The 19,066-nt window shown below is 42.3% G+C and overlaps 1 protein-coding gene across 1 annotated transcript in view; it reads right to left on the bottom strand.

The window, feature by feature from the left end:
* The window catches only part of agbl1 (AGBL carboxypeptidase 1), a 149,881-nt gene that overhangs the window by 65,431 nt on the left and 65,384 nt on the right, over nucleotides 1-19,066 (bottom strand). The window contains exon 19 of the mRNA XM_014124437.2: nucleotides 11,797-11,977. Within this exon, the coding sequence (XP_013979912.2) occupies nucleotides 11,797-11,977 (181 nt within the window). The remainder of the gene's footprint in view (nucleotides 1-11,796; nucleotides 11,978-19,066) is intronic.

Raw genomic sequence — 19,066 nt, 5'->3', positions numbered from 1 at the left:
GATTATTATTGACTGATCACAGTCTCAGGAAAATCATGTGTTCCACTGGCATTTTCCGTCTGCACATTTCTCTCCAGTTGTTGTGCATATGTTTTCTCAGCCAAGAATAACAATGGTAGTTGAAGCCAGATACCGTAATCAATTTAGTTAAAAGTCAAGAAAGTGTCGTCCCTCGCCTCCGAGTCTCACCAAAAAGAGGGAAATGGAATGGAAACTATGAGATTTGTAGCATTCCCTGTCCCCATTCCATCAGACAGACAGAGTGCTCATCTCCTGTCCTGGAAACACATAACTAGGTAATGACACCACTGTCTCTGTCAATGTGGCTCCCGTATGAAAACACAGTCTATTTCCTTTATTTATTCCAGATATAAGCATAGTTCTGCCGAACTAGCACTGACCTCCACGGTCTAATTGGCCTGTTTCACTCTGAAATAACTTGGGCTCATCTGAGTAGTTCATTTATGCAGCATCAAATTGGAGCTTCGGAGGAAGAAATACATTGTGAATTGTTAGAGTGGCTGTGGTTTAGCTTGACAGACCAAGGTTACATAAAAAGCTTATTCTGATGTTCCAGTACATATCGAAATGAATGGCTGAGATGACAATCAGAGACCTCTCCTGTGATTGGGGCAGTGTTGTTGGCTACTTGTAAAATAGGTACTGTTTCAGACACAGAGCTAAAAAGATAATGAAATACAGTTGAAAATTGAAATCCTTTGCAGATTACTGTTGTTATCCATATCAAACGAGCTAACATATTGCCTCGTGTTACACTTCGTAGTCTAATGAGCATTATAAACTGGGTGGTTCGAGCCCTGAATGCTGATTGGCTGACGGCCGTGGTATATCAGACCGGCAGCGTAGCCTAGTAGTTAAAGCGTTGGACTAGTAACCGAAAGGTTGCAAGATCGAATCCCTGAGCTGACAAGGTACAAATCTGTCGTTCTGCCCCTGAACAAGGCAATTAACCCACTGTTCCTAGGCCGTCATTGAAAATAAGAATTTGTTCTTAACTGACTCGCCTAGTTAAATAAAGGTAAAAAAATAATAATTCAAGACCGTATGACAAAACATTTATTTTTACTGCTCTAATTACGTTGGTAACCAGTTTATAATAGCAATAAGGCACCTTGGGGGTTTGTGGTATATGGCCAATATACCACGGCTAAGGGCTGTGTCCAGGCACTCCGCTTTGTGTCGTGCATAAGAGCAGCCCTAAATGCATAAGAGCAGCCCTAAATCCCCTCGGGCCTTATTGCTTAAATATCCAGTGGTGTGCATCAACACCAACTCTATCCCTGCTCATCTGAGTCATTCTCCTGCCTCCTGATTACGTACCTCCGAGGTAACTCTTGAAATCCCTCACAATCTAACACTATATGAGTCACCTGCTGAGGGACTTGCTTAGATGCTTGAACGAAACACAATTAGTTGGCTGCTGGTGGTGTAGGCATGTTGCTCTACTTCAAAGTGTGTAAGGAGGCGTTTACTGTCTAGGGATGACGCTAGGTGTGGAGTGAGTGAGTGAGTGAGTGAGTGAGTGAGTGAGTGAGTGAGTGAGTGAGTGAGTGAGTGAGTGAGTGAGTGAGTGAGTGAGTGAGTGAGTGAGTGAGTGAGTGAGTGAGTGATGAGGTATTTTGGGGATGAGGTGTGGAGGGTTGATTGTGACTGAGGAGGGTGGTTGGGGATGACACCAGGTGGGAAGTGAGGGTGTGTGTGGGGGGGAGGGGGGGGGAGGGGGGGGGGGAGGGTCAGAGGTCAGGGAGCATGAGGCAGATTATCAAATCACTAGACCACTGGACCTATTACAGGCCAAAACGGATAATGGTTACAGAAAATAAACTGAATGCTAGAACACCTCAGAGCTCTCCCTGGTGGGCTGTGCCCATTTAGGACGGAATATAATAGAATCTGCAACAGGAATGTTTACACTGTATCGTTGTTTAAACTGTACACCGACAAATTGATTCAGAAAACTGGAAACAGGAGAGTCTACCTGTCACCAGTAGTATAGATTTAAACAGTCCAAAAAACCCCACTGTGTGGTAAATGTTAACCACTGCAAAAAGAGCTACCGTGAGAATAATGCAATGTGAGAGTGATTGAATTGAGCCCTGAGACACTGACCAAGTGGATCTCATCATCAAATCAAATTGTATTGGTCACATACACATGTTTAGGAGATGTTTTTGCGGGTGTCAACAGTGCAGTTGTATCTAAAGATTCACAACAATACTTTTGTGAATCATGTACTCATGTACTTTTATGGTAGGATTATTTTGGTTTCTTAAGTATTTCATATACTCTGCTGCAGAACGAACTAGCAGACTCAGAAATGGAGAAAAGTGAGCCAGTTGGAATGGTGAGCACAAAGGTGTGCCCTTGACTGCCTTCACAATGATACCTCCCATTTCACGTACATTCTGGAATCTAATAGCCGTCTGAGCCTAACTTCTCCTTTCCTGCCTGGTCGTGTTAAGCCTTTGTAAATAGGGTATGGTGCAGAATGCTGCTTTCTGAACTGCATGATAGGCTTGGGTAAGCCTGGAAGTGGCCCAGTCATTTCATTCCAGGCACACAAAGCAATCCTTAATTTCTGAGACTGTGTAACCTCGAGCAGGAAGGGAATCAGTCATGTTGTCTACAGAATCCGTTATCTGCCACACCACTTGAATGTTATAAGAATGCATCTGGTAGTGTTTCGCGTCGGTTGGTTCCCTCTTAGGACTCTCACCACCAACTTGAATCAATAAGGGCTAGGTAGCTAGCGTGAGGAAGGTCTATCAGTAACGGCCCGTCACTAATAGGGTGTTGTTGTAGTGACGTACATGTGCAGTTGTGTATTGTTCCAATACATCATTAACAAATAGATCACAGTAAAACAACCCATCTCCATGTACTTTGAAGCAATTCAATATAGAGTAAAGATGATGAAGAGAAATGCCTGATATTCACTATAAAGTGGCTGGATGCATAAATGGATGCATAAAATGGCCTCTAATAGATTAACAATGATGAGGTCACGGGCTTCATGGGCTTCCAGTTATGTGTGGTCCCCTGGGATCCCAGTCCCAATGTCTTTGTCAATTTAATCTACTTCCAGGGCCAGGGAGGTTAACGTGACTTCAACACGCCGGCCCAGCCGGCGTCACAGCCAACGTTTCTGGGAGCGTCCCAAATGACACCCTATCCCCTATAAGGTACACCACTTATGACCAAATCCCTGGTCAACAGTAGTGCACTACATAGGGTGTCATTTAGGTGTCATAGGGTGTCATTTGGGGCGCACACACTGTCTCCAACACTTACAGCTGACCAGCATGTAACACAAATCTGACATGCATCCGTTTAGTAGCTGCCTCTCTGATCAATGATACAACCACTGGGTCTTGGCACAAACATACAGGTTGGACGGCGTTCAGTGAGGACAATGACTCTCTCTATTACTCTGCTGTTAAGAGGAATAGTGACCAGCAGACTTCATTCACGAACGTGAGTCAACCTCTCGATCTCCTCCAATCAACTGCAGCAAACTGGGATCATTCAGATCACCCAAAGGCTGACAGATATGAAAGGTCATTGTAAGTGACCGATCAACTTCCCAAGATGACCTCAGAGAAAAAAAAACGTTTTCAATCAACCATCAACAGTGTATCTCTGCTCACATATTGTATTCCTCAATAGTGAACATGCAGCATCATGTGTTGACAGCCTCTCGACACATGACACTATGCAGTATGCTGTCACATGACAACACATGACACTGAATATAGGCAACAAATGTATCATCTCATCAAGCACCAGAGTCCAACTAGAGCTATAGTAGGTTTGGAAATGTACTGTATGTCTACCTTCATGAGGGCAGGAGATGAAGGCCATGGATGAAAATAACAAGAAGGGGTAGAAGTAATGACTCTGGGCAGATTCATGAGAACCACTCTAATAACACAAACATTTCTGATGTACAATTTTATGTTTGCCCTTGCTACTATAGTAAGCACACTAATGAAAACATCAACAAATGGACAATGACAAATTGTGAGGCTTTGTATTCACGCTATTGTATTTCCCCATAACTCAAATGCCAGGGTATTGATCTGGACTGGGGAGGCATACCAAAGCCTGGGAGATAGTGACTCATTACCTCCCTCCCCCACAGGAAGAGCAGAGGGGAAGGGCCTACTGATAATACTGCCTCCGAGGAAGAAGAGAACCGTGGGTAAATCTCATCTGCTGGCCCGTCTGAGCAAGGTAGCCATCACCTGTGCCAGAACACTGGACCGGAGGGAGGAGGGTTGTGAGCGGGAGGAGGAGAGGATGGTATGGGGCGAGTGGACGGGCTTGGCTGTGGTCAATGTTAGCCTTGCTGTGAAATGATGAACAGCGTGGATTCTCCTCCATTTATCATGGGCCTGTCTCAATCCAGGCTACAGTGGTCTCCATAATACTTCAGTGTCGCATGCTGGACCACCCCCATGCATCAAAGCATTTTAATACAGCTCAGCTCCATGCTTCCTCTCGTTGCTCTCCTCTTTGTTCATGGCAGGGAGGCTGGCTGACCCGTGTACCTCTCCTGGTTTTATCAAAGACGGGGTGGAAACCGTGACATGAATCTTTCATGTCTGCTGCTTTCTACACATATTGTAAACATGCATTAACGAAAATTACAGACATACAATTTTTTTTAATGATTTCAGAAGGGTAGGGTACAGACGTAGGATCTTAATTTGATCACCCTGTTGCAGGAGAACGTTTTAGTGTATTTGAGGTTTAAAAAGGCTTCTGAAGTTTTTAATTTCCACATTGAAATATCCGACTTGAAATTCCCTTACATTCAAATTATCAACCCCTACAAAAATGTCCATTAATTATATTCAAAATTAAGATCCTACACCTGTAGAACATTTCCCATAACCTCTGAAGAGAAGCGGAGGCGGAACTAATGCCGGTACAGAGTTGTAGATGATGGAGGGTGAAAGAGTGAGGAAATAGACTGCTTTATGACAACAGAAGGCAGGTAGACACAACAGGAGACATTACAAAATACTATAAAATGGTACCTGATGAAAAAGGATAATAAAAAGTACTGAAAGCACCACTCTACTTGAATAAAAATGTGTTTTTAAAGAGGCAGGTACACACAAAGAAGATTCCTCAAGGGTTCTTTGGGAAGGGCACGGTTATACTGTATGTAGAACCATGATGACTCAAAGAACCATTTGAGCCGGTTAATGGTTATTTGCGGTTCAGAAAATAGTTATTTCTTCTAATAGTGATCATTCAAATGTAGGGGCAATGGCAAAGCTCTTTTTGTGCAACCGTGAGTGAGAGTGTCATTCCAGTTGATCTGATCTGTTGTGTTACGCCATTGTATGTTAAATATGAAAATGGCCAGTGATTGTGATTTTTGAAAGACTCATATATGGCGTTGTGTCAATTGAGAACTGATGTCTAAAACAGTGGTTCTTATCTCCCTCCTTGGGGACCCCCAGCCATTCCAGAGCTAGCACACTTGATTCAATTTGTCAAATAATACAATTATAAAACCTTTGACATTTTAACAATAGTATGGCTAACCAGCAAAAAGAACCCTGTATGGTTCTTTAAAAGGTTATTTGCAGAACGTTTGAGATTGAGAAAGGTTCTTTATAGAACCGTTCTCCGTAAAGGTTAAATACAGAACCATTAAAAAGGGTTCTATACAGAATCAAAAGGGTTGTACCGCTATAAAAACCATATTTGGTGTTAATGTATAACTTTTTTTAAATGGTTCTTTATAGAACCTTAAAAAATGATTCTTTATAGCACCGTAAAGGTTACATTTAGAACCTTACGAGCATGGTTCTTTATAAAACCTTCCAAAAAGGGTTCTATATAGCGCCAAAAAGGGTTCCGCTATCGCGACAAGCCAAAGAACTGGCACTATATAGAGTCATTTGTTTTTAGTGTGTAGAAACCACCTCTCTCCTAATGAAAAACACAATAACACAAAATGGCTCATACTGACTCCAGTCCAAGAAAAAAAACATCTCTCCAATGTGATCTGGCCAGCTTCTACCTTGAGAATAAATGTTCTTTCTGTGTCAGCAATACAAATGGAATGGGGTCAGGCCTTTTTCTGATTCTCTGAGCTAGGGGCAAGTTTACTCCTTGTTCAAGAGATGGAGCGAGAGCACCCTACTGAGTCTAATACTGGATACACTCACCTATAATTGAGGCAAACCGATGCTATTGACACAAAAATATTTTAAACCACCCTTGTCCCTGGCTGGCTGGGGTTAACCATCTCCCAGCTGGTCTGGTCCCTCACCCAGAGGCAGGAACTGGGAGGGATAGCATGGTTAAAGCCAGCTGAACAGTTATAGAAATATAACCAACCATCCCTTCTCTGGGGCATTGGACTGTGCTCAAATGTGACCTCCAATGTCATGGTCACCGATCCCACTCTCACTGCATGTAAAGAGGGAACAGAAATGTAAAAACTCCCATTTGTCTCATCCATTCATGTCCCTTGTCGCATTGTGCTGCTGAATGGTCTAAGGGCCTCTGTGTTGTGGTGATGGCACCATTGACAATGAATGGTAGTTAAAGAGCTGCCTGGATGCTAACATTCTGTTCAAACATTGCAGGTGTAACGCTGATCAGATAAACTGCCAACGCCACTGTAGCACGCCCCTGCTCTCTGCTACACTCTTAGAAAAAAGGGTTCCAAAAGGGTTATTTGGTTGTCCCCATAGGAGAGCACATTTTAGTTCAATGGAGAACCCTTTTTAGTTCCAGGTAGAACCCTTTTGGGTTCAATGTAGAACCTTTTGTGGAAAGGGTTCTACCTGGAACTCCAAAAGGTTCTACCTAGAACCAAAATGGTTCTACCTGGAAGGAAAAAGGGTTCTTTAAAAAAAAAGTGTTTTACCTTTATTTAACTAGGCAAGTCAGTTAAAAACAAATTCTTATTTACAATGACGGACTACAGGGGATTAATTGCCTTGTTCAGGAGCAGAACGGGCATTTGATCCAGAAACCTTTTGGTTACTGGCCCCACACGCTAACCACTAGGCTACCTGCCACCCCAATAAGTTTTGTTCTTCAAAGGGTTCTCCTATGGGGACAGCCAAAGAACCCTTTAAGGTTCTAGATAGCACGTTTTTTTAATAGTGTACAAGACAAATACCTCAAGGTGAACATACAAAATAGTTTTGCTTGACTGTGAAATGTCAATCTCGTGTTCTGGTCTTCAAGTCTGGTTGTGATAACAAGATGATCCACTTTGACAGGTTCTCAAATTTGGCTACAGGAAGTCGTCCTTCCCCAGGGGCTACTTGATGCAATCCTCTGTTCCTCCGTTCCCAAGGTCAGTGTTGGAAATTACAATCTGTTCACACCAGTCAGTCCCCACCTGGCTGGCAGAGTGAGAGACGCAGGTCACAGGTAGGAAGGTAAGAAGCAGGACAGTATTCCCCTCCACGCACATCGAGTTGTTCTCCCTACATAATTATAGACCAGAGTTGTGATAAACATCAATGGTGGAGAGGAAAGGGAGACAGGCTGTCAAAGGCAAGATGTGAGACGCATCCTCAAACTTCTCAAATCAGCCGAGCTGAGACTAGGAGTCCCAGCAGTCAAAGAGACTTGACTGAGGAGGCTTGTCTTGGGTAAATCTCATCCACTAAATCAAACAGACTAAAAATAACATGTTGTCTTTCCCGAGCAACCCCCTGGCATAATGGAAGAATATTATCACATTTAAACACTTACACATGCACACACACACACACAGGCTGTTCCAACAAAGTTCAATTCCCAAAGAGTGCTTGTATCCAACACACGTGACAACCCACGAATCTCAGGGATATGTTCTATTGAGTCGCGTGTATTGCTGATTTTGACTCAAAGCGAACGTCTGCATCCGAACCTCCCCACCCAAGCAGAGTCAGCAGCATTCAAAGTATCCAGGACATGTGTGGGTTACCTTCAGAGCATGGCCACGTCCGAATTCAAGTGACAATTAGTACATGGGTCACAAAACACGTTACATCATTAAAATAGGAACAAAACAATGTAGGAAAAATAGGGCAAAGGTGCAGTACAGCCAGACAGCTGGAGCTGATCAAACATGTGGAAAAGCATTGTTGGGGAAGCTACTCTAAAAATACTGTAAAAAATATAGTTTGCCAAGCTACCACTGGAAGAAGTTAAGCTACCCTAAAGCTACCCTTAATAAAAATACAGTTTATTAACTAAAGTTACTTTGAAAAAGTAGTTCACTACATCCAAATTACTATGTGAGAAATTATCATATATACTGTAAATCTTAAATGTCATAGACTACAAATTGCAAGAACAGATCACTATGGGGTCAGATGTTAGTAGAATGTATAATTTAGCCTATTAAACACAAAAACAATGTTCCAAGTGAGAATTAGGCAGGTCTGATACCGAAAAAGAAAGGAAATGATTGCCTACTTCACCCATATGTTCTATTCGTTTTGCTAAGAAAGTATTGTGTAATTCCAGTAGTTAGCTACAATGCAACATGGTAAAACAGTAATTAACTACTGAAAACACTACATACTATAGATTTGAATTTAGTTAAACTACCACCAATATACTACAAAATGTAGTTAAATTACTAGTTGAACTATTACTGAACAAAAATCTAAACTCAACATGCAACAATGTCAAACATTTTACTGAGTTACAGTTCATAGAAGGAAATCAGTCATTTGAAATAAATTCATTAGGCCCTAATCTATAGATTTCACATGACTGGGCAGGGGTGCAGCCTTGGGTGTGCCTGGGAGGGCATAGGCCCATCCACTTGGAAAACAGAGCCACCCCCTGGGAGCCAGGCCCAGCCAATCAGAATTATTTTTTTTCCTGCAAAAGGGCCTTATTAAAGATAGAAATACACCCCTCCCCCTCCTCAGACGATCCCGCAGGTGAAGAAGCCGGATGTGGAGGTCCTTGGCTGGCGTGGTTACACGTGGTTTGCGATTGTGAGGCTGGTTGGATGTACTGGCAAATTCTCTAAAACAATGTTTTGAGGCGGCTTATGGTCGAGAAATTAACATTAAATTATCTGGCAAGAGCTCTGTTAGACATTCCTGCAGTCACCATGCCAATTGCACACTCCCTCAAAACTTGAGACATCTGTGGCATTGTGTTGTGTGACAAAACAGCTCATTTTAGAGTGGCCTTATATTGTCCCCAGCACAAGGTGCACCTCTGTAATGATCATGCTATTTAATCAGCTTCTTGATATGTCACACCTGTCAGGTGGATGGATTATCTTGGCAAAGGAAAAATGCTCACTAACAGGGATGTAAACAAATTATTCCACACAATTTGAGAGAAATAAGCTTTTTGTGCATATAGAACATTTCTGTGTTCTTTTAATTCAGCTCATGAAACATGGAACCAACACTTTACATGTTGTGTTTCTATTTTTGTTCTGTACTCCTCAACACTGAACCCTAAGTCTTCATGTCTTCTATCTCCCACTAAAGCAGAGTATCAGAAGTGATATGGCGCCGTGCAATGCCAACGTCTTTAATCATCACTCACAGAAAACGAATTCAATTTCAGGGACAATTAACCGCTCAGATCTAATGATGACATTTTGTGTCAAATATCTCAAAAGCTCAATGAGTTTTATTAACTGATGCTTAATTCCTTTAACGGAACACATTAGATGTAACAAAGGAACAAAACATCAAGCAATTCCATGGTGTGTGCATGGTGATGTTAGCATTTATGTTTTATTAGACGGGCAGCAGGTAGCCTACCGAAAGGTTGCTGGTTTGAATCCCTGAGCGGACTCGGTGAAAAATCTGCCAATGTGCCCGTGAGCAAGGCAATTAACCCTGATTGCTCCTGTAAGTCGCTCTGGATAAGAGCCTCTGCTAAATGACTAACATTTAAATGAGTTCTCATCTGGCAGTCTGGAACATTGAGCAGCATTCACCACTGAACACATACTGCCCTTGTCAACAATGGACCCCAATGTGTCATGCTCCAACCTCAAATGGCTTGTCCAATATGCTATATTGGAGGAAATCAATACTTCGTCTTTCACAGCGTTGCCCTCAAATGCCCAATTTCAGGGCGCTCTAAATGCATTTGCAAAACCTGTCACTGAAGGTATGAAAAGATACACTTGGTTTCCCCGTCTTCTCAGATTTCACACCAATGTCTAAGTAAATACCTGCTTGCGCTGACATGCACGGCTGGGCAGGCTGCTGCTGCACAGAGCACCGGGGATTTCACATGAAAGCTGTCAGACAGTGAGTGTCACAGTCAGACATAGGGATGTGGCTGTGCATGTGCTATTCCTGGTTTTACACTAGTGGATTCCCTACTGACACACACTACTCTGTTCTCACCTCTTACCGTTTGGTCCCCTGCTAAATACAAGCAGCTAGCATACTGTCATCACCCTCTCTCTCTGCAATCAGGAAAATAACAGCAAAGCAAAAGGCTGTTAGTCAAAAAGTCAGCTCGGTTTACATCTCCCTCTCCCTCTGGTCAGACCAGCTGTGTGATGCAGATTGGGCTTTCAGACTCGTAGCAATTATCATATCTGAAGACCCAATAATTCATGCTGTATGTGTGAACTGAAAATAGCAGCAGAGTCAAGATAGTGCACAGTGAAACAAGTTTGTGTTTGTGTTCCCCCGAACGGCAAACAACTTGACACCGCAATCAGTTGCCAAGGGAGATGGATTGTAAAAATGCAAGCGGAAGACGTATTTCAATAAGTCCAATGTACAAGCCAAAGTAAATGTTGTGTCTTCATGGCTCGATGAACATAAAAGGAAATTAAATGACGGTTTAACATAGTCAGACAGCTCTGATCTCAGATTAGCTCTGCTTTATGTGTAGTGCATTTTTGTCTTCCTGAGATCTGTGGTGAAACTGATATAAGCAAATGTGACCTTTCAACATATCAAATCACAATTTCCATTTCAAAGAGTCGTGACATGTCAACATGTATATGTATGCTAACGGTAATAACATATATATGAGTTTGGGGGATTTCTGCATACAGTTTTTAGAAGACACCTTAAATGTTTATTGTTGCGTTACAAATCATAATCTTGTACTCTCATTGCAGTCTCTAAAACCTGGACACCGTAGAGAAGTTGGAATAGCTTCAGACAACATGACCTACAGTACCAAGTTGTTGTCCATATTGAGTTAATCTCTCTCCAGCCCCAAACAAGCAGTATGTAATAGGCTACAGTCTGATCAATGATTGTTCTGCTCAGGCTCACTGAGCACCAGCCTGGTGATAATGAAAAGAGTGCAGCTCTGACTGGGTCTAGTTCTTACATGGCGTCAGTAAGGAGTCAGGTCAGTGATTGGTACAGAGGGGTGAAGAGGCTTATCGATCACCCTCAAGCCCATTAATAAGACTACCAATATGACACTGTAGCTTTTGTTAAGTACTGGTACTACTAAACAGATTTGTACTTACAAATGCATTTGATACAATGTAATGAAAAGGGGCCAAACTCCAAAATGTATTTTCTGAGTTGGGACTTGACTCCAACCCAAACTCCCTTCCTGTTAATTCTGCTTTCTCTATTGACAGTATGATGATGCCACAGACTCACATGACATTGCATACCCATCGTGTCTGTAAGATAACCCTGTGGTAACCTGGACATACAGGTTAGCTTCCTGGACTGCCTAGCTAAATGACTGTGTACTAGTTAACATGGAGGGTGACAGGTATAGGTCTGAGGACAGAGGTCAAAGGTTAGGGTGGGTGTCAGAGTGCAGAGTACGTACGTGCCGTTGATGACCCCGTCGGGGTTGAGCATGGGGATAATCTTAAAGATGTAGGCCTCCCTCAGTGTCTCAGCCACAGGGTCACTGCTACACAGAAACTCCAGGGTTCCCTTCATCACCCAGCTGGCGTTACTCTCCCCAGGGTGGACCCGTGCTGTCAGCACTACACACGGACGGTTACCTGGGGGAGGGATGGGGGGGTGGAGAGAGAGGGGGAGACAGGGTTACACAGTGAATGCTAGTCCACCAATGTCCACATTGAAGAGGATTAGTAACACTCTTTACAGTAAATAAGTAAATCCTCGAGCCACCACTTCTTCCACATTGTGTTGGAACAAGGCTCTCTACAAACCATAAATCCACATCTTAACGCACATGTATTGTTAAGGTTTACTCAAAATGATCGCCTGTCCTATTCAGGTCCCTTGTTTTGAAAAAGATAATCACATTTCTGAAGCGTGTGATATATTCCGTATGCGCTTCTATAGGGCAGAATCTATACAGCAGGTCCTGTGAAAATGTAGATGTTGAAAAAGGGAGGAGATGGATATGCTTTCAGAGGCACATACAATTTTAATTTAGCCTGGCAATTGCGGCCAGGGCTGCCACTCCACAAAAGACAGCCACGGAAGAGACAAATTCCTCTGACTCCTGCATTGATCACACAGTAATGAGTTTCTGCAAGGCCTGTAAAGTGTACACCCTCTTTATGCTTCATTTCGTTTCTATGTTTAATTGAATCCATGTGAGCATGAGCAATCAGGTTTGAGCAATAAGTAATTTGTTTTTGTAAAACAAAATGAGATAAAGCAGCATTCTCCTACTTTTGCCTTAATTTAACCAGCCATAATTTGGCTGTAGGCTGTCCAGTTCAGACAACAATGATACGTTGTGGGTGAATAGCCGAATGCATAACAATGCAGAGTGAAATGATATAAAAAAATAAAAAAACACATTAGAGGGGAGAAAATGTCATTGCAAAGCATACGATTTATTTCAGGCTTTTGCAAACTGAAGTAGATTGAACGTACAAAGGTGACTGAGTGGGAATGCAGTCATCTTGTGGAAGAGTCCAGAAGATATAATTAGAGTGATAAATATCACATCAGCCAATAGCATGGGGCTCCATTCCCTGCAAGAGCAGCCAGTTTGAGCCTGGAAAAAATGTATAAATTAAATTTCGACTCAAGAAGAAGAAAAAGATTCCACAACTCCCTTGTGCTGTCTCTTTCATATACACACACTTTTGTGTGATGTAGTGTGTGTGTGTGTAACCAATCCGTGTTGAGTGTTTGAGTGTTTCCTATTCCTCACCAAGTCAAACCTACGCTACTGAACTGTGATATCTTCTGATGGTACAACAGCATAAATTAATCAAACAAGCAGCAACACTAGGATGAACTCTTAACTGGAGAACCACACAAACGACAGTAGGCTCTTACACATTCCTTTCCAGAACTACCATAACCGTAACCTTGATCCCATTTCCATTCATCCTGTCTATTCAGGGCCTAATAATACTTGGCACAGTATGGAGAAAAAAAATTATGAAATGTATGCATTCACTACTGTAAGTTGCTCTGGATAAGAGCGTCTGCTAAATGACTAAAATGTAAATGTAAATGTAAGTATAAAGCTTGGAGGGATGTAGACATGTTCTGAAAGGCATCAAGCGATCGTCAACAGTTCTCCTTGCCAATCGGACGCAAGCCAGGCCAAAGCTACCTACACTCGCAGCAGTAGGTAGAGAGAGGCACACAGCCAGGCCAAAGCTACCTACACTCGCAGCAGTAGGTAGAGAGAGGCACACAGCCAGGCCAAAGCTACCTACACTCTCAGCAGTAGGTAGAGAGAGGCACACAGCCAGGCTGTGTGTGTTGTGACTCTTCTCATTGATATGGACCTGTGTTGGGCACACAGGCATCATCAGCCAAGCTGTCATACAGAGAATCGGTTGGAAATGTGTGTGTTTTTGTCTCTCTATCCACTACTGGCTATCTGAGCAAACACCCTCAAATTACTGTTTTCTTCTTTTTCAAATGTGTGTGTATGTGCATGTGTGATTGTGTGTTTTCCTATGGGTGTGTTCCTCTACAGAATGTTTCCTCAATGGCGTCTATACTCAACTGGCGGACAGTGGACTAGATCCGGACCCAGAACGGACCGGAGGTCCCGAATGTTTTTTTTTTTTTTTACTTGGTCAGGCTTCGACCCCTGGTATCATATAAACACACATAAGACATGGAAGAATGCATAGAATTGCAAGAAATTACCTTTAAAACAGCAAAGAAAATCTCTGCCCCATGCAAAATGTGTAGAATTGCGGGAAATTAGCATTAAAACAGCAACATTTTCTCTCCGCTAACAAGAGGGGTGTGAACAGTTTGAGGTCGCATGGGTTGCGAGGTGGGGGTTTATTACTACGCTGATAAATTACATTATCCACCCGGACCTTTGCCACCTAGGAAATTTGTGTGGCCGGACCTAGTACTTGAGTACCCCTGCTCTGTGGTGTACATTTTGACAGTGACTGTCCTTTAAGAGTAAATCCACATATGGCAGTAGGACTCTAAAGCCTGGACCACTATAGAGTATGCGTTTTATTATTATTTTATTTTATTATGCATTTGATTATGTTTTGCCCCATAAGCTATCGTCCTGTAGTGTAGGCAACAGAAACACTCAAAAAAAAACCTTTTAAAATACAATAGCCACATTCGCCGTAAAAGCCCCTCGATTCAGTTAACATTAGCTTATCATTCACCACGACCACTTATCCTTCCATTATAATGCACTTGACCGACAAACTGCACAATTATCATACTTCTCTAGAGTGATGAATTGCTATGAATTGACTGTACATTAGACTGAACATGCCTGAAATAAGTGGCTTGTTTGTGGAAAAGTGAAGGTAAAAGTTGACATTAAATGTCTGGTTGCCAACTCATTGCCAGGTCCTTTCCTTTTCTCTATGTACTGAGTAGTGGTGGTTGTTGGTGCATCGAGCTCTCTGCTACTCACCCACTTGGACAGGTGCATCCGTCATCTCCCATGAGGCGTAAGTGGTGTTGGAGGCTCCATCGAGGGCTTTCTCACTGAGCACCTTGATGATTAAGTGACACACTTTAGTCCCTTTGGGTGACTCTCCAACCACTCTACCAGGTAATAAATCTGGCCCTGAAGCGCTTGCTTTTAAAACAAAACACAGCATCAAAAAATGCCATATGTGTCCTGGCGTGAACTTCTTGTTACTGAGATGAAGACCAGCTGTACTCAGATGCTTTTGATACACTGTGTAAAGATTGTCTGGGTAAAGAGTCTGGGTTTTTCCATTAGTTCAATGGTCCCCTGTGTTGTGATTCAAAGCTCTGTCATTCCCTATTCTCATAAGGATCTTTTAATATCAAACCACTCCATCCATGATGCCCCATCACTTGGGTCCACAATAACAGATCAAACAAATCCTAATTCGAAAAACTGCAGCTTAAAAGAGTTAAACGTCTGGTCCTTTTCCTGGATCAGGTGGTTTCCTATGCAGGAAAAAAACCCTGGTTATTAATAACATTTACATTTGAGTAATTTAGCAGATGCTCCTATCCAGAGAGACTTCCAGTGGTGTGTGCATACATAACCAGACCTACTTGGACACGATCGTCACAGTTTCAGCCCCAGCAAAATAAAATCATCTCCAGATAGCTGTCAGATGCAGAAATTGTACTCTCAAAACATCCAGCTGGTATGTTGTGCACCACCTGAGGTGAGGAGGAGGCAACACGCTGTGAGTGAAAGTTGCTGAAACTTTAAATTGAAGCAATCCCTGATCAAATGGCAGTTAGTGAGACAAACACGATATTGGCAGAGAGAGGCTGCCTGCCTCGTGTACACATGTACGCAGAAGTACAAAGGGGGCCTTGAGCAATCAAAACCAATCTCTGTTATCCTTTCCTGTATATGCAAATCAGGTTTAATTAGTACAAATCAGGGTTGTCCATTTATAATCATAAGATGAATTTGCCCCGCAAAGCTTATGAAAATGCAGCTTTAATTTTCCGTTTTATTAATTAAAAATGTTCCAGTGCAATTGCACTCAGGCTCATTTCAGAGGTTGTTAATTATCAAACATAATCTCAATTAGCATGACAGTGTGGCTAAAAGCTATCTAAAGGGAGGTAATTTTTTCATTTTTGTCTCTCCGTGTGAAAGTGAAATGTGCCTGGTTGTTGGGACTGGGAGGCTTGTGTACCAATATCATTAGTCAGACTAGTTTCACTCCAATAGCTTCCAGGAGTCAGACCTCGACAAACTGTTAGTGTTTATTTATCAGGGTTAAACGAGAGCCAGATCAGTTCAGATTGTACTTCATACCAACGTGTTCGATCACCAGTTTGAGTTCAATACAGAATGAAAGACACAATTCATGTCTGAATCAAGCTACAGGACAAGAAAAGGGAGAATAAATTGACCTATTCAAAGAGCGATTATAACATCGCCCAAAGCTCAGATCTGAGCCCATTTCAGCCATTCTAAAAAACAGCATTCTGATTGAGTTCATCAGTCATTGAGTTCGTATGGTATCACTCCATTGTGTACACCTTGAGAATGACGTTAGGACTGAAAATCACCAAAAGCATAATACATTCAGAGATTGCATTTACTGAAACACGGCACCAAAGTTAGTTCCTCAACTGCTGACTGTGGTGACAGTGTGTTCTGAGGGTGATGGGGGAGCCAAGTGGATCATTCATGTGATATCAAAGTAATTATCTTCACCTAATGTACCTCGACCAGGCTATCTGACCAATGGGGTGTGATAAATGTGAGCGTCATGACGGACTTGTCAAATATCAGGAGACATACTGAGCATCAGAGAGCAGATGGTGAAAATAACAGTGTATAGAGAATGTATTGTAAACAGAGGGGACATGTTCTATTTAACATTCCAAGCTCAACAACAATACTGTATTTATTTACCAGTACATGCCTTCATTTGTTTCATGATTGTGCATATTTCAAACCCGATTTGATTCGATTAAAATGAAGTTTAAATCAGATACATAATGAGGCGGTAGTAACCATGTTGACAAAGACAAACTATTCTCACTCCTACAGTATCTTTTCCATAGATATAGAATGAATAGAATGGGCGTCCCCATCCAAGTCAATTATGGCATAATGGGTGGACTGGTGGCCATTGCGAGTGTACCCATAAGCGCAAAGCAGGAAGTAAAAACAGGAAGTGTACCCATCAATCTGACATTATACAAAATACATTCCATTGCATGAGTCACATCACTTAGCGTCATTTGAATGAACATTTTACATTGCCATGGAAATGATTGCATCACAATACCAGGCAGCCATTGTGAGTGTACCCATTCATTTACCAGTCAAATTGCCAGGGTCAGACGTTCCAAACCCCTTCTATTCATTCTATTTCTATGATCTTTCCACCCACACGAACACAAGAACATCTTTTTCCTATGGAAACAACATCCTCTGTGTTTAAAGCTATTTCAGATTGGCAAACAAACAAGAAACCAATTCAACTCTAAGCTTAATGCTATTTCTCACATTATTAGCCCAGAACATTTTTACAAGCATTACACTACACCTGCAATAGTATCTGCTAAATATGTGTATGCGAACAATAACATTTGATTTGATTAGTTTATACTCATCAACCTACTCTTATCGCCGGACTCTCCATACACAACCACACCCACACAGACACTTGACATGTCACAGAATTAAATGACCCTTTCTCACTGACAGTCATCAATCTGTTTTTTTTATTTTTTTATTTCACCTTTATTTAACCAGGTAGACTAGTTGAGAACAAGTTCTCATTTGCAACTGCGACCTGGCCAAGATAAAGCATAGCAATTCGACACATACAACAACACAGTTACACATGGAATAAACAAAGCATACAGTCAATAATACAGTAGAACAAAAGAAAACCATAAGTCTATATACAGTGAGTGCAAATGAGGTAAGTGAAGGCAATAAGTAGGCCATGGTGGCGAAGTAATTACAATATAGCAATTAAACACTGGAATGGTAGATGTGCAGAAGATGAACGTGCAAGTAGAGATACTGGGGTGCAAAGGAGCAAGATAAATAAATACAGTATGGGGATGAGGTAGGTAGATAGATGGGCTGTTTACAGATGGGCTATGTACAGGTGATCTGTGAGCTGCTCTGACAGCTAGTGCTTAAAGCTAGTGAGGGAGATATGAGTCTCCAGCTTCAGAGATTTTTTCAGTTTGTTCCAGTCATTGGCAGCAGAGAACTGGAAGGAAAGACGACCAAAGGAGGAATTGGCTTTGGGGGTGAACAGTGAGATATACCTGCTGGAGCACGTGCTACGAGTGGGTGCTGCTATGGTGACCAGTGAGCTGAGATAAGGCGGGGCTTTGCCTAGCAGAGACTTGTAGATGACCTGGAGCCAGTGGGTTTGGCGACGAGTATGAAGCGAGGGCCAACCAACGAGAGCGTACAGGTTGCAATGGTGGGTAGTGTATGGGGCTTTGGTGACAAAACGGATGGCGCTGTGATAGACTGCGTCTAGTTTGTTGAGTAGAGTGTTGGAGGCTATTTTATAGATGACATCACCGAAGTCGAGGATCGGTAGGATGGTCAGTTTTATGAGGGTATGTTTGGCAGCATGAGTGAAGGATGCTTTTTTGCGATATAGGAAGCCGATTCTAGATTTAATTTTGGATTGGAGATGCTTAATGTGAGTCTGGAAGGAGAGTTTACAGTCTAACCAGACACCCAGGTATTTGTAGTTGTCCACGTATTCTAAGTCAGAGCTGTCCAGAGTAGTGATGCTGGACGGGCGAGCAGTGATCGATTGAATGGCATGCATTTAGTTTTACTTGCATTTAAGAGCAGTTGGAGGCCACGGAAGGAGAGTTGTATGGCATTGAAGCTCATCTGGAGGTTAGTTAACACAGTGTCCAAAGAGGGGCCAGAAGTATACAGAATGGTGTCATCTGCGTAGAGGTGGATCAGAGAATCACCAGCAGCAAGAGCAACATCATTGATGTATACAGAGAAGAGAGTCGGCCTGAGAATTGAACACTGTGGTACACCCATAGAGACTGCCAGAGGTCCAGACAACAGGCCCTCTTAGGAGGAAACACAAAGCTTTATTACATTTAACGCCAAGCAATTTTTCATGACCTACACAAAATATGATAATGATTATATCAGATTACAAATTAGTCTTCATTTGCTTGTTGTGAAGGGTGTGGGAGACAGCGGA

This window comes from Salmo salar, chromosome ssa10 (assembly GCF_905237065.1).
Source record: "Salmo salar chromosome ssa10, Ssal_v3.1, whole genome shotgun sequence".
Classification (NCBI taxonomy): Eukaryota; Metazoa; Chordata; class Actinopteri; order Salmoniformes; family Salmonidae; genus Salmo; species Salmo salar.
Note: the sequence above shows the minus strand (reverse complement) of the source record. Positions and strands in the feature narration are given on the sequence as shown.